At 65.3% G+C, this 15,072-nt stretch overlaps 1 protein-coding gene across 1 annotated transcript in view; it reads right to left on the bottom strand.

Moving 5' to 3' along the window:
- Positions 1–674: 674 nt before the first annotated feature.
- The window catches only part of LOC104578144 (ryanodine receptor 1-like), a gene marked incomplete at both ends in the record, with an annotated part of 36,786 nt that continues 22,388 nt past the window's right edge, over positions 675–15,072 (bottom strand). The window contains 16 exon segments of the mRNA XM_088539218.1: positions 675–742; positions 2,368–2,483; positions 3,741–3,864; positions 5,650–5,725; positions 5,800–5,877; positions 5,972–6,112; positions 6,183–6,272; positions 7,329–7,407; positions 7,487–7,650; positions 9,108–9,248; positions 9,323–9,413; positions 10,527–10,747; positions 12,401–12,570; positions 12,643–12,763; positions 12,846–12,957; positions 14,108–14,294. Coding sequence (XP_088395344.1) covers positions 675–742; positions 2,368–2,483; positions 3,741–3,864; positions 5,650–5,725; positions 5,800–5,877; positions 5,972–6,112; positions 6,183–6,272; positions 7,329–7,407; positions 7,487–7,650; positions 9,108–9,248; positions 9,323–9,413; positions 10,527–10,747; positions 12,401–12,570; positions 12,643–12,763; positions 12,846–12,957; positions 14,108–14,294 — 1,979 coding nt within the window.

The following is a 15,072-nucleotide window of genomic DNA, read 5'->3' on the forward strand; positions in this document are numbered from 1 at the left end:
CAAGGGGACACCCCTAAATGCCCCATGGAGACTCCAAAAAGCCCCTCAGGGACCCCCTCCAGCACCCCAAAAACGGGAGCTGGAGACCCCAACGTTTGCACAAGGGGCCACCCCTAAATGCCCCATGGAGACTCCAAAAACCCCCTCAGGGACCCCCTCCAGCACCCCCAAAATGGGAGCTGAAGACCCCAATGTTCACACGAGGGGACACCCCTAAATGCCCCATGGAGACTCCAAAAAGTCACTCAGGGACCCCCTCCAGGTACCCCCCAAAATGGGAGCTGAAGACCCCAACGTTCGCACGAGGGGACACCCCTAAATGCCCCATGGAGACTCCAAAAACCCCTCAGGGACCCCCTCCAAAGAGCCCAAGGGGACCCCAATACCCAAGGGGACCCTGATACCCCAAGGGGACCCCAATACCCCAAAGGGCCCCCCCACCACCTGCCTATTAGAGAAGCCCCCACCTCAAACAGCCCAAAGGGGGGCCCCAGGCCCTATGGACCCCATATGGGGCCCCAGACAGCCCAGAGGGTCCCCAAACTCTTGCAGTTGGGGACACAACCCCCGAAGTGCCCCCAAACACCCCGTGAAGGGTCTGTCCCCCTCCCTGTGTGGCCCTGCTTGGGGTCCCCTCTTTGGGGGGTCCCCATCCCCGTTGGGGACGCCCTGACCTTGGCGAAGAACTTGATCTCCTGCTCGTGGGGGGACTTCTCCACGCGGCCGCTGCTCACCACGGCCTCTGCGGAGGGGACAGGGGTTGGGGACACGGGGGGACGCGGGGACAGAGGGACGTGGGGACGGGAATGTGGACACCTGGGGGACGCGGTGGCAGCGGGGACGCGAGGGGCTGGGGGAGGCACGGAGGGGACATGGGACAGGGGGGTCCCCACAAGATGAGGGGGTCCCAGGAAGGTCCCACAGGGCTGGGGGGCTCCCAGGGGGCCCCCAGGGGTCCAGGAAGGTCCTGTGGGGTCCCCAGGAAGGTCCCTGGGGGTCCAGGATTTTCCCAGGGGGTCCCCAGGATTCCAGGAAGGTCCCGGGGGCTCCCAGGGGTCCAGGAAGGTCCCGGGGGGTCCCCAGAATTCCAGGAAGGTCCCGGGGGGTGCCCAGGGGGTCCCCAGGGGTCCAGGAAGGTCCCAGGGGATCCCCAGGATTCCAGGAAGGTTCCAGGAGTCCCAGGAGGGCTTGGAAGGTCCCAGGGGTCCCCACAAGCTGAGGGGGGTCCCAGAAAGGTCCCGCAGGGCTGGGGGGCTCCCAGGGGGTCCCCAGGAAGGTCCTAGGGGTCCCAGGGGGGCTTGGAAGGTCCTGGGGGTCCCCACAAACTGAGGGGGGTCCCAGAAAGGTCCCGCAGGGCTGGGGGGCTCCCAGGGGGTCCCCAAGGGTCCAGGAAGGTCCCAGGGGATCCCCAGGATTCCAGGAAGGTTCCAGGAGTCCCAGGAGGGCTTGGAAGGTCCCGGGGGTCCCCACAAGCTGAGGGGGGTCCCAGAAAGGTCCCGCAGGGCTGGGGGGCTCCCAGGGGGTCCCCAGGAAGGTCCTAGGGGTCCCAGGGGGGCTTGGAAAGTCCTGGGGGTCCCCACAAACTGAGGGGGGTCCCAGAAAGGTCCCGCAGGGCTGGGGGGCTCCCAGGGGGTCCCCAAGGGTCCAGGAAGGTCCTAGGGGGTCCCCAAGATTCCAGGAAGGTCCTGAGGGTCCCAGGGGGGGGCTTGGAAGGTCCCGGGGATCCCCAAAAGCTGAGGGGGGTCCCAGGAAGGTCCCGCAGGGCTGGGGGGCTCCCAGGGGGTCCCCAGGAAGGTCCTAGGGGTCCCAGAGGGGCTTGGAAGGTCCTGGGGGTCCCCACAAACTGAAGGGGGTCCCAGAAAGATCCCGCAGGGCTGGGGGGCTCCCAGGGGGTCCCCAGGGCTCTAGGAAGGTCCCGGGGGGTCCCCAGGATTCCAGGAAGGTCCTGGGGGGTCCCCAGCAGTCCAGGAAGGTCCCAGGGGGTCCCCAGGGGTCCAGGAAGGTCCCGGGGGTCCCCAGGGCTCCAGGAAGGTCCCAGGGGGTCCCCAGGATTCCAGGAAGGTCCTGGGGGGGTCCCCAGTGGTTCAGGAAGGTCCCAGGGGGTCCCAGGATTCCAGGAAGGTCCCGGGGGTCCCCAGGAAGGTCCCGGGGGGTCCCCAGTGGTCCAGGAAGGTCCCAGGGGCTCCCAGGGGTCCAGGAAGGTCCCAGGGGGTCCCCAGGAAGGTCCCGGGGGTCCCCAGAATTCCAGGAAGGTCCCAGGGGGTCCCCAGGAGTCCAGGAGGGTCCCGGGGGTCCCCAGGAAGGTCCTGGGGGGTCCCCAGAATTCCAGGAGGGTCCCGGGGGTCCCCAGGGCGGCGGGGGCCGTACCCAGGTGGGCGATGAACTCCTGCGAGATGTCCATCCACTTGAGCAGCTGCTGCAGGAAGCCGTAGGCGAAGCGCTTCTCGATGGACGACGTGTCCAGCTCCATGTCCTTGAGCCCCCTGGGACACGGGGGGACAGCGGGGTGTCCCCAAAGCGCCCCCAGAGCCCCCTGGGACACGGGGACAGCACGGTGTCCCCAAACCACCCCCAGGACCCCCTGCTCCATGTCCTTGAGCCCCCTGGGACACGGGGGGACAATGGGGTGTCCCTAAACCACCCCCAGGACCCCCTGGGACACGGGGGGACATTGGGGTGTCCCCAAACTGCCCCCAAAGCCCCCTGCTCCATGTCCTTGAGCCCCCTGGGACACGGGGGGACAGCTCGGTGTCCCCAAAGCGCCCCCAGAGCCCCCTGGGACACGGGGACAGCGCGGTGTCCCCAAACCGGCCCCAGAGCCCCCTGGGACACGGGGGGACATTGGGGTGTCCCCAAACCACCCCCAAAGCCCCCTGCTCCATGTCCTTGAGTCCCCTGGGACACGGGGGGACAGCTCGGTGTCCCCAAAGCGCCCCCAGGACCCCCCACTCCTTGTCCTTGAGTCCCCTGTGGGGGGACAGTGCGGTGTCCCCAAACCACCCCCAGAGCCCCCTGGGACATGGGGGGACATTGGGGTGTCCCCAAACCACCCCCAAGACCCCCTGCTCCATGTCCTTGGGTCCCCTGTGGGGGACAGCATGGTGTCCCCAAATCTGCTCCCCCTCCCTGTCCCTCCGCCCCAGACCTTCCAGCTCGGGGGTCCCCAATGCCCCCGCGCTCCCCTGTCCCGGGCAGGGCCCCCCGTGTCCCGTGTCCCCGCTGTCCCCACTGTCCCCACTGTGCCCATGTCCTCACTGTCCCCGCTGTCCCCATGTCCTCGCTGTCCCCATGTCCCCGCTGTCCCGCTGTCCCCATGTCCCCACTGTCCTCGTGTCCCCACGTCCCTGTGTCCCCGCTGTCCCCACTGTCCCCACTGTCCCCGTGTCCCCGTGTCCCCGCTGTCCCCGCTGTCGCCATGTCCCTGCTGTCCCCGTGTCCCTGCTGTCCCCATGTCCCCGCTGACCCCACTGTCCCCACTGTCCCCGTGTCCCCGCTGTCCCCATGTCTCCGCTGTCCCCATGTCTCCGCTGTCCCCGCGTCTCCATGTCCCCGTGTCCTCATTGTCCCTGTGTCCCTGTTGTCCCTGCTGTCCCTGTGTCCCTGCTGTTCCCGCTGTCCCTGTGTCCCCATGTCCCTGCTGTCCCCACATCCCCACTGTCCCCATGTCCCTGCTGTCCCCTGTCCCTGCTGTCCCCGCTGTCCCCATGTCCCCGTGTCCCCGCGTGTCCCCCCGCACGCACCGGGTGACCGCGTAGCCGTTGAGCTGCAGGAACTTGAGCAGCTCCTGGGCCTTCTCGCGGTCGCGCGCCTTCTCCTTGGCCGTCAGGGTGTCGTAGGGCACGAGCAGGGGGTGCGAGCCCCCCCCTGGCCCCGGCGTCAGCACCCAAGGGTGCCCCGTGGGGCGGGGGACCCGCGGGACGGGGGGTCCGGGGGGAAGGAGCAGCCCGGGGGGGACGGGGGGGACGGAGGGGCAGCTGTGGGGGGCCCTATAGGGGCAGCACCCATAGGGGACAGCACCCATAGGGGAACAGCATCCATAGGGGGCAGCACCCATAGCGGGGTGGAACTCATAGCGGGGTGGCACCCATAGGGGACAGCACCCATAGGGGATAGCACCCATAGAGGAACAGCATCCATAGGGGGCAGCACCCATAGGGGACAGCACCCATAGGGGAACAGCATCCATAGGGGAACAGCATCCACAGGGGGCAGCACCCATAGGGGACAACACCCATAGGGGACAACACCCATGGGGGACAGCACCCATGGGGGACAGCACCCATGGGGGGGCAGCACCTGGGTGGACGGAGGGACCACCCCAAGGGATGAGGAGCACCCATAGGGGGCAGCACCCATAGGGGATCAGCACCCATGGGGGACAGCACCCATAGGGGGCAGCACCCATAGGGGATCAGCACCCATGGGGGACAGCACCCATAGGGGGCAGCACCCATAGGGGAGCAGCACCCATAGGGGAGCAGCATCTAGGTGGGTGCAGGGACCCCAAGGGATGAGGAGCACCCATAGAGGGGGCAACACCCATGGGGGACAGCACCCATAGGGGAGCAGCACCCATAGGGGACAGCACCCATAGAGGGGGCAACACCCATGGGGGACAGCACCCATAGGGGAGCAGCACCCATAGGGGACAGCACCCATAGAGGGGGCAGCACCCATAGGGGGGCAGCACCTGGAGGATGGAGAGACCCCAAGGGATGAGGAGCACCCATAGGATATCAGCACCCATAGAGGAGCAGCACCCATAGGGGAGCAGCACCCATAGGGGACAGCACCCATAGAGGGGGCAGCACCCATAGGGGGGCAGCACCTGGAGGATGGAGGGACCCCAAGGGATGAGGAGCACCCATAGGATATCAGCACCCATAGAGGAGCAGCACCCATAGGGGAGCAGCACCCATAGGGGAGCAGCATCTAGGTGGGTGCAGGGACCCCAAGGGATGAGGAGCACCCATAGGATATCAGCACCCATAGGGGAGCAGCACCCATAGGGGAGCAGCACCCATAGGGGAGCAGCATCTAGGTGGGTGCAGGGACCCCAAGGGATGAGGAGCACCCATAGAGGGGGCAACACCCATGGGGGACAGCACCCATGGGGGGCAGCACCCATAGGGGAGCAGCACCCATGGGGGGCAGCACCCATAGAGAAGTAGCACTCATGGGGGGGCAGCATCCATAGGGGGCAGCACCCATAGGGTGGCAGTACCCATAGGGGAGCAGCACCCATAGGGGAGGAGCACCCACAGAGGGGGCAGCACCTATGGGGGACAGCACTCATAGGGGAGGAGCACCCATAGGGGAGGAGCACCCATAGAGGGGGCAGCACCCATGGGGGACAGCACCCATGGGGGGCAGCACTCATAGGGGAGGAGCACCCATAGGGGAGGAGCACCCATAGAGGGGGCAGCACCTATGGGGGACAGCACCCATAGGGGAGCAGAACCCATAGGGGACAGCACCCATAGAGGGGGCAGCACCCATAGGGGACAGCACCCATGGGGGGCAGCACTCATAGGGGAGCAGCACCCATAGGGGAGGAGCACCCATAGAGGAGGAGCACCCACAGGGTATCAGCACCCATAGGGTATCAGCACCCATAGGTGGGTGCTCGGGGGCCCGGGCCCCGCTCACCCTTGGCCTCCAGCTCCTGCTTCTTCTTACGTCCCCACGTGTTGTGGTAGTTCTCGGCCAGCTGCTCCGCCATGGCCTGGGGGACACGGCGGGGTGACACGGGGGTCCCCGCGGTGACCACGGTGACACCGGGGGACCCTCCGCGCTCACCTGCAGCTCCCGGGACAGCGTCACCCCCGACAGGTCCACGGGCTGGGGGCTGTAGCCGTGGCTGGGGTCGTAGGTGGCCTGGAGCAGAGGATGGGGACACGGTGGCACCTGCACGGGACACCCGCTGTCCCCAAGGCCACCCGCTGTCCCCAAGGCCACCCGCTGTCCCCACCTGGGCGGACTGGGAGATCTTGCGGGTCTTCTTCTTCTCGGCCCGCTCCTCGTCGCCCTCGCGCGCCTTCTCCACCATCCACTCCCAGGCCAGCATGGCCTTGAGCGACTCCTTGATGGGCCACCGGTAGATCTCCTTGTCCTGGGGAGGGGACACACGGGGTTGGGGGGCACCCTTGGGTGCTCCCGGCGCCCACGCGGCACCCGGGTACCTTCTCGGAGAAGGTCTTGTAGGGCCGCAGCATGGGGTGCGTCTTGGCCTCCTCGTCCACGGTCTCCCCGAAGGTCCAGTTGTTTTGGATCTGCCGGATCCGGGACACGTCGCGGGGGGGGTCCAAGGGGTGCAGGGGGACTCGGGGGGGTCATGGGGAGCGGTTGGGGGGTCAGGGGGGTTGCAGGGGTGCAACGGAGGTGCATGGAGGGGTGCAATGCAGGTGCATGGAGGGGTGCAACGCAGGTGCATGGAGGGGTGAAATGGAGGGGTGCAATGCAGGTGCATGGAGGGGTGCAACATGCGTGCATCGCGAGTGCAATGCAGGTGCAATGCAGGGGTGCATGGAGGGGTGCATGGAGGGGTGCAATGCGGTGCATGCAGGGGTGCAATGCAGGTGTAAGGCAGGTGCATGCAGGGGTGCAATGCGGGTGCATGCAGGGGTGCAACGTGGGTGCATGCAGGGGTGCAATGCAAGTGCATGGAGGAGTGCAATGCAGGTGCATGGAGGGGTGCAACGCGGGTGCATGCTGGGGTGTATGGAGGGGTGCAATGCAGGTACATGGAGGGGTGCAACATGAGTGCATTGCGGGTGCAATGCAGGTGCATGCAGGGGTGCAACACAGGTGCATGCAGGGGTGCATGCAGGGGTGCAACGGAGGTGCATGGAGGGGTGCAACACAGGTACATGGAGGGGGTGCAATGCAGGTGCATGGAGGGGTGCAACATGAGTGCATTGCAGGTGCAATGCAGGTGCATGCAGGGGTGCAATGCAGGTGCATGGAGAGGTGCAACGCGGGTGCATGCTGGGGTGTATGGAGGGGTGCAATGCAGGTGCATGGAGGTGTGCAACACGGGTGCAGTGCAGGTGCATGCAGGGGTGCAACACAGGTGCATGCAGGGGTGCATGGAGCGGTGCAATGCAGGTGCATGGAGAGGTGCAACACAGGTGCCATGCAGGTGCATGGAGAGGTGCAATGCGGGTGCATGGAGGAGTGCAGCATGGGTGCAACACGGGTGCAATGCAGGTGCATGCAGGGGTGCAATGCACGGGTGCAATGCAGGGGTGCAATGCGGGCGCATGCAGGGGTGGCACACTGCGGGGTGGGGGTCCCAGGGTGTCCCCACGCGCGGGCAGGGGTCCCACCTTGTCGAACGCCCACTTCTCGTGCGTGTACTCCGCGTACTTGTTGATGAAGCCGTCCAGCTTCTCGGGGATGATGACGCTGCGGAGGGAACGCGGGGACGCTCAGGGGGGACAGCGGGAGGACCCGGAGCCCAGGACGGGCGCTTTGGGGGACCCACTTGAGGGTCTCGACAGGCTTGGGGTCGAAGTTGCCCTCGGCGTCCACCGAGGCCTTCTTCTCGGTCTTGGAGGAGTAGCTGGCGTCCACGTAGTCGGGCGGGAGGGCGCCGGCGATGGCGCACAGGCAGGGCATGGCCAGCTTGTAGAGCTCGGCGTCGAACTTCTGCGGGGCCGCGGGCGTCACCGCCGGGGCCACCTCCCCCCGTCCCCGTCATCCCCATCCCCATCTCTAGCTCCCCATCAGCCCCACATCCCCATCATCCCCATCCCCATCATCCCCATCAGTCCCACATCTCCATCATCCCCATCCCCATCATCCCCATCAGTCCCACATCTCCATCATCCCCGTCATCCCCATCCCCACCCCCATCTCCCCATCAGTCCCACATCTCCATCATCCCCGCCATCCCCATCCCCATCTCCATCATCCCCATCAGTCCCACATCCCCATCATCCCCGTCATCCCCATCCCCATCTCCCCATCAGCCCCACATCTCCATCATCCCCGTCATCCCCATCCCCATCTCCCCATCAGTCCCACATCTCCATCATCCCCGCCATCCCCATCCCCATCTCCATCATCCCCATCAGTCCCACATCCCCATCATTCCCATCTCCTTCCCCATCATCCCCATCCCCATCATCCTCACATCTCCACCTCCCCCACATCCCCATCATCTCCATCCCCATCTCCATCTCCCCATCAGCCCCACATCCCCATCATTCCCATCTCCATCCCCATCATCCCCATCCCCATCATCCTGGCATCCCCATCTCCCCCACATCCCCATGTCCCCCCATCCCCATCTCCCCCACATCCCCATCACTCCCATTCCCATCTCCCCCACATCCCCATCCCCATCTCCCCACATCCCTAACCCCATCTCCATCTCCCCCATCTCCATCTCCCCCATATCCCCATAACCCCACATCTCCATCTCCTCCCCATCCCCATCTCCCCAACATCCCCATCTCCCCCCATCCCCATTACTCCTATCTCCATCTCCCCCACATCCCCATCTCCATCTCCCCATCTCCATCTCCCCCACATCCCCATCACTCCCATTCCCATCTCCCCCACATCCCCATCTCCATCTCCCCAACATCCCCATCTCCATCTCCCCATCTCCATCTCCCCCACATCCCCATCACTCCCATTCCCATCTCTCCCACATCCCCATCTCCATCTCCCCAACATCCCCATCTCCATCTCCCCATCTCCATCTCCCCAACATCCCCATCTCCATCTCCCCATCATCCCCATCTCCATCTCCTCCACATCCCCATCTCCCCCACATCCCCATCTCCCCAACATCCCCATCTCCATCTCCTCCACATCCCCATCTCCCCCACATCCCCATCTCCCCCACATCCCCATCTCCACCTCCCCCACATCCCCATCTCCATCTCCCCATCTCCATCTCCTCCACATCCCCATCACTCCCATTCCCATCTCCCCCACATCCCCATCTCCCCCGCATCCCCATCTCCATCTCCCCATCTCCATCTCCTCCACATCCCCATCACTCCCATTCCCATCTCCTCCACATCCCCGTCTCCATCTCCCCCGCATCCCCGTCCCCATCTCCTCCCCATCCCCATGTCCCCGTCCCCGCGGACCTTGTGCGCCAGCGACTCGAAGATGCCCCAGAAGAGCTTGCGCGTGAGGTGCAGCTCCTCCTCGGAGCTCACGCCGTAGTTGGGCCAGCCGCTGGGCAGGCAGTAGTACTTCCAGCAGCGCTCGTAGTGGTTGGTCAGCAGCTGGGGACACGGTGGGGACACGTGAGGACGGCGGCCGGCGCCCCCGGGGACACCCAACGCGTGGGATCCATCACCTTGAGGGGCATCTTGGCAAACTCGTTGAGGATGGGCACGTCGAAGACGAGGCGGCGCAGGAGGTGCTGCAGCATGGAGGGGCGGATGTACCTGGGGGACGGAGGGGACGGTGAGCGGGACGGCGTCACATGGGGATGGGACGTTGCACGGGGACGGGACATTGCACGGGGACAGGACGTTGCACGGGGACGGGACATTGCACAGGGACGGGACTTTGCACGGAGATGGGACGTTGCATGGGGACAAGGACATTGCACGGGGACGGGACTTTGCACAGGGACGGGACATTGCACGGAGACGGGACATTGCATGGGGACAAGGACATTGCATGGAGATGGGACGTTGCACGGAGATGGGACGTTGCACGGGGACAGGGCATCACACAGGGACGGGACATCTTACCAGGTCAGGACATTGCACGGGGACAGGATGTTGCATGGGGACAGGACGTTGCATGGGGACGGGACGCTGCATGGGGATGGGACTTTGCACGAGGACGGGACATTGCACAGGGACAGGATGTTGCACAGGGACAGGATGTTGCACAGAGATGGGACGTTGCACAGAGATGGGACGTTGCACGGAGATGGGACGTTGCACATGGACAAGGACATTGCACAGGGACAAGGACATTGCACAGGGACAAGGACATTGCACGGGAATGGGACTTTGCATGGAGACGGGACATTGCACATGGACAAGGACATTGCACAGGGACAGGACGTTGCACAGGGACGGGACGTTGCACGGAGATGGGACATTGCACGTGGACAAGGACATTGCACAGGGACGGGATGTTGCACAGGGACAAGGACATTGCACAGGGACAAGGACATTGCACAGGGACAGGATGTTGCACGGGAATGGGACTTTGCATGGAGACGGGACGTTGCACAGGGACAAGGACATTGCACGGGGACGGGATGTTACACGGGAATGGGACATTGCGCGGGGACAAGGACGTTGCACAGGGACAGGATGTTGCACGGTGACGGGACGTTGCACAGAGACGGGACGTTGCACGTGGACAAGGACATTGCACGGGGACAAGACGTTGCACATGGACAAGGACGTTGCACAGGGACAGGATGTTGCATGGAGACGGGACGTTGCACGGGAATAGGACATTGCACATGGACAAGGACATTGCACAGGGACAGGACATTGCACGGGGACACGGGGTCCCCCCAGATCCCCGCTCACCGGCACAGCGCCATGAGACACTCCTCGATGACGTCGCGCTGCGCCTTGGTGAGCGAGCGGCCGCGCGACAGGCGGTAGATGGTGTGCAGCATGGAGTCCACCATGATGGCGCGGTGCTCGGTGCCCGCGAAGAGCGGCGCGCACTTGGTGATGAGCGGCAGCACCGCCACGCACAGGTAGCGGTTCAGCGCCAGCGCCATCTCCGTCGTGCTGAACGCGGCCTGAGGGCACCGACCGCCGTCACCGGGGGACGCCGGGGGCCGCCTCCGGCCATGGGGACGAAGGGACGTGGCGCCCATGGGGAGGGGACAGCCCGTGTCCACAGGAGCACCAAGGCACAAGGACCCCAGGTCCATCCCATGGGACAGCCTGTGTCCAAGCCCACAGGAGCACCGAGGATCAAGGACGAAGGGACATCCCATGGGACAAGGACAGCGCTCAAGGACCCCAGGACCATCCCATGGGACAGGGACAGCCGGTGTCCAACCCCACAGGAGCACCAAGGCACAAGGACCCCAGGTCCATCCCATGGGACAGCCGGTGTCCAACTCCACAGGAGCACCGAGGATCAAGGACCCCAGGTCCATCCCATGGGACAGCCCGTGTCCAAGCTCGCAGGAGCACCGAGGTTCAAGGACCCCAGGTCCATCCCATGGGATGGGGACAGCGCTCAAGAACCCCAGGTCCATCCAATGGGACAGGGACAGCCCGTGTCCAACCCGGCAGGAGCACCAAGGCACAAGGACCCCATGTCCATCCCATGGGCCAGGGACAGCAATCAAGGACCCCAAGTCCATCCCATGGGCCAGGGACAGCAATCAAGGATCCCAAGTCCATCACATGGGATGAGGACAGCGCTCAACGACCCTGGGTCCATCCCATGGGACAAGGACAGCACTCAAGAACCCCAGGTCCATCCCATGGGACAGGGACAGCCCATGTCCAACCCCACAGGAGCACCAAGACTCAAGGACCCCAGGTCCATCCCATGGGACAAGGACAGTGCTCAAGAACCCCAGGTCCATCCCATGGGACAGGGACAGCCCGTGTCCAACCCCACAGGAACACCGAGGCTCAAGGACCCCAGGTCCATCCCATGGGACAAGGACAGCGCTCAAGGACCCCAAGTCCATCCCATGGGACAGCCGGTGTCCAACCTCGCAGGAGCGCCAAGGAACAAGGACCCCATATCCATCCCATGGGACAGCCCGTGTCCAACCCCACAGGAGCACCAAGACTCAAGGACCCCGGGTCCATCCCATGGGATGGGGACAGCGCTCAAGGACCCTGGGTCTATCCCCTGGGACAGGGACAGCGCTCAAAAACCCCAGGTCCATCCAATGGGACAGGGACAGCCCGTGTCCAACCCCACAGGAGCACCGAGGCTCAAGGACCCCAGGTCCATCCCACGGGACAAGGACAGCGCTCAAGGACCTCAAGTCCATCCCATGGGACAACCCATGGCCGACCCCGCAGGAGCACCGAGGCTCAAGGACCCCAGTCTATCCCATGGGACAGGGACAGCGCTCAAGGACCCCGGTCCATCCCATGGGACAGCCCATGTCCATCCCCGCAGGAGCACCAAGGCTCAAGGACCCCAGGTCCATCCCATGGGACAAGGACAGCGCTCAAAGACCTCAAGTCCATCCCATGGGACAACCCATGTCCAACCCCTCAACAGCATCTGAGGCTCAAGGACCCCAGGTCCATCCCATGGGACAGGTCCAGCCCATGTCCAACCCCACAGGAGCATCAAGGCTCAAGGACCCAGGTCCATCCCCCCATCCCCATCCCATAGGGAATGCCCATCCCATAGGGAACGCCCATCCCATGGGGAACGTCCCGCAAGGCCAAGGGGACCCCGGCGGGCTCACCGTGTCCAGCGAGGCGGCCGCTCGCATGTCGGGCAGGAATCCCACCTCGAGCACGTGCAGGAGGAAATCCTGCGTCTCGATGCCGTAGACGCGGTCCAGGAAGAGCACCATGGGCGCCTTGTGGTCGGGCACGAAGCTGGCCGACATGCGGGGCTCCACGATGTTCCCGTCTGCGCGCACGGGGCGTCACGGACCCGCCGGGCGTCCCCGCGTCCCCCCGGGGTGTCCCCATGTGTCCCCACCTTTGCCGAAGGCCGGGATCTGCAGCGGGAGGCTGATGATGCCCACGAGGTCGTCGAGGGGCACCAGGGAGCGCAGGATGGCCCGGATCCGCAGCGCCTCTCCCTTGCCAGCCTGGATGAGCTGGGGACAGAGGGGACATGTGGGGGTCCAATCCGGACCCTGCGCATGTCCCCTCCATGCATGTCCCCGTCCGTGTCCCTACGTGCATCTCCGGGGCGCAGCGGCCCAGCAGGTCGATGAGGGCGGCGTAGAAGGACATGATGGCGTTGCCCAGGTGCACGCGGTTCTCCTCGTGCGCCTCCTCGGCGCCAAACCTGCGCGGGGACAGCGGCTCTGGGGACACCGGGCCATGGGGACGCCCAGGTTGGGGACACAGGGAGCCCGCAGCACCGGGCTCGGTGCCCGGATGGCAGTGGGGACGGGGACGTTTGCACTTGCAGGTGTGCACGGAGGTCCTGCTTCCCCAATCCCATGCAGTGCCCTGTCCCCATGCAATGTCCTGTGTCTGTGCAATGTCCTGTGCAATGTCCCATCCCTGTGCAATGCCCTGTCCCCGTGCAAGGTCCCGTCCCCGTGCAAGGTCCCATCCCGGTGCAATGTCCTGTCCTGGTGCAATGTCCCATCCCTAGGCAAAATCCCGTCCCCATGCAATGTCCTGTCCCCATACAATGTCCTGTCCCTGTGCAACATCCCGTCCCTGTGCAATATCTTGTCCCCGTGCAGTGTCCATGTCCCCGTGCAGTGTCCATGTCCCCGTGCAGTGTCCCGTCCCCGTGCAATGTCCCGTCCCCGTGCAATGTCCCATCCCTGTGCAACATCCCATCCCCATGCAATGTCCTTGTCCCCATGCAATGTCCTTGTCCCCATGCAACGACCCATCCCCGTGCAATGTCCCATCCCCATGCAATGTCCCGTCCCCATGCAATGTCCTTGTCCCCGTGCAACGTCCTGTTCCCGTGCAACGTCCTTGTCCCCGTGCAACGTCCTTGTCCCCGTGCAACGCTCCGTCCCCATGCAATGTCCCATCGCCGCGCAACGCCCTGTCCCTGTGCAATGTCCCATCCCTGTGCAATGTCCTTGTCCCCGCGCAACGTACCGTCCCCGTGCAATGTCCTTGTCCCCGCGCAATGTCCTTGTCCCCGCGCAACGTCCCATCCCCATGCAATGTCCCGTCCCCGTGCAACGTCCCGTCCCCGTGCAATGTCCTTGTCCCCATGCAACGTCCCGTCCCGATGCAATGTCCTTGTCCCCGCGCAACGTCCCGTCCCCGTGCAATGTCCTTGTCCCCATGCAACGTCCCGTCCCCGTGCAACGTCCCGTCCCCGTGCAATGTCCCGTCCCCGTGCAACGTCCTTGTCCCCGCGCAACGTCCCGTCCCCATGCCATGTCCTGTCCCCATGCCATGTCCTGTCCCCATGCAACGTCCTTGTCCCCGCGCAACGCCCCGTCCCCGCGCGCGCTCACAGCTCCCTCCTCCGGTCCTTCTTGACGGTGGGGCCGTCGCGCGCCGGGTCCTCGGAGATCTTGATGGCGTCCTCGATGGCGGCCAGCAGCCCGCTGCCGCCCTCGCCGCGCAGCGCCGGCCCGAAGCACTCGGGGCGCCGGATGAGCAGCCGCACCACCACGTTGGCGTTCTCCTCCACGCTCTCCCCTGCGAGTGCCACCGTTCAGCGCCCCAGGGGGGACAGGAGGGGTGCAGGGACCCCAGGGAGCCAGGATGGGGGCACAGGGCACCCAAGGGTGGCAGGATGGGTCCGGATGGGTCCACATGGGTGCAGGGACCCCAGGGAGCCAGGATGGGGGCACAGGGACCCTCCCAGGGTGGCAGGATGGGGGACACAGGGCACCCAAGGGTGTCCGGCCGGGTGCAGGGACCCCAGGGTGAAGGGATGGGGACACAGGACACCCAAAGGTGCCAGGACGGGTGCAGGGACCCCAGGGTGGCAGGTTGGGGGACACAGGGCACCCAAGGGTGTCTGGATGGGTCTGGATGGGTCCAGGTGGGTGCAGGGACCCCAGGGAGCCAGGATGGGGGCACAGGGTGCCCAAGGGTGTCAGGATGGATCCAAATGGGTGCAGGAACCCCAGGGTTAAGGATGGGGGGCACAGGGGACCCAAGGGTGACGGGATGGGAGCAGGGACCCCAGGGAGCCAGGATGGGGGTGCTGGGACTCCCCAGGGTAAAGGGATGGGGGGCACAGGGGCCCCAAGGGTGGCAGGATGGGTCCAGGTGGATGCAGGGACCCCAGGGAGCCAGGATGGAGGCACAGGGTGCCCAAGGCATCAGGGTGGGTCCAGGTGGGTGCAAGGAGCCCCAGGGAGCCAGGATGGGGGGCACGGGGTGCCCAAGGGTGGCAGGATGGGTGCAGGGAGCCCAGGAAGCCAGGATAGGGGTGCTGGGACACCCCAGGGTAAAGGGATGGGGAGTA

This window comes from Tinamus guttatus, unplaced genomic scaffold, assembly GCF_059628265.1.
Source record: "Tinamus guttatus ecotype Peru unplaced genomic scaffold, ASM5962826v1 Tinamus_guttatus_pri_ptg001490l, whole genome shotgun sequence".
NCBI lineage: Eukaryota > Metazoa > Chordata > Aves > Tinamiformes > Tinamidae > Tinamus > Tinamus guttatus.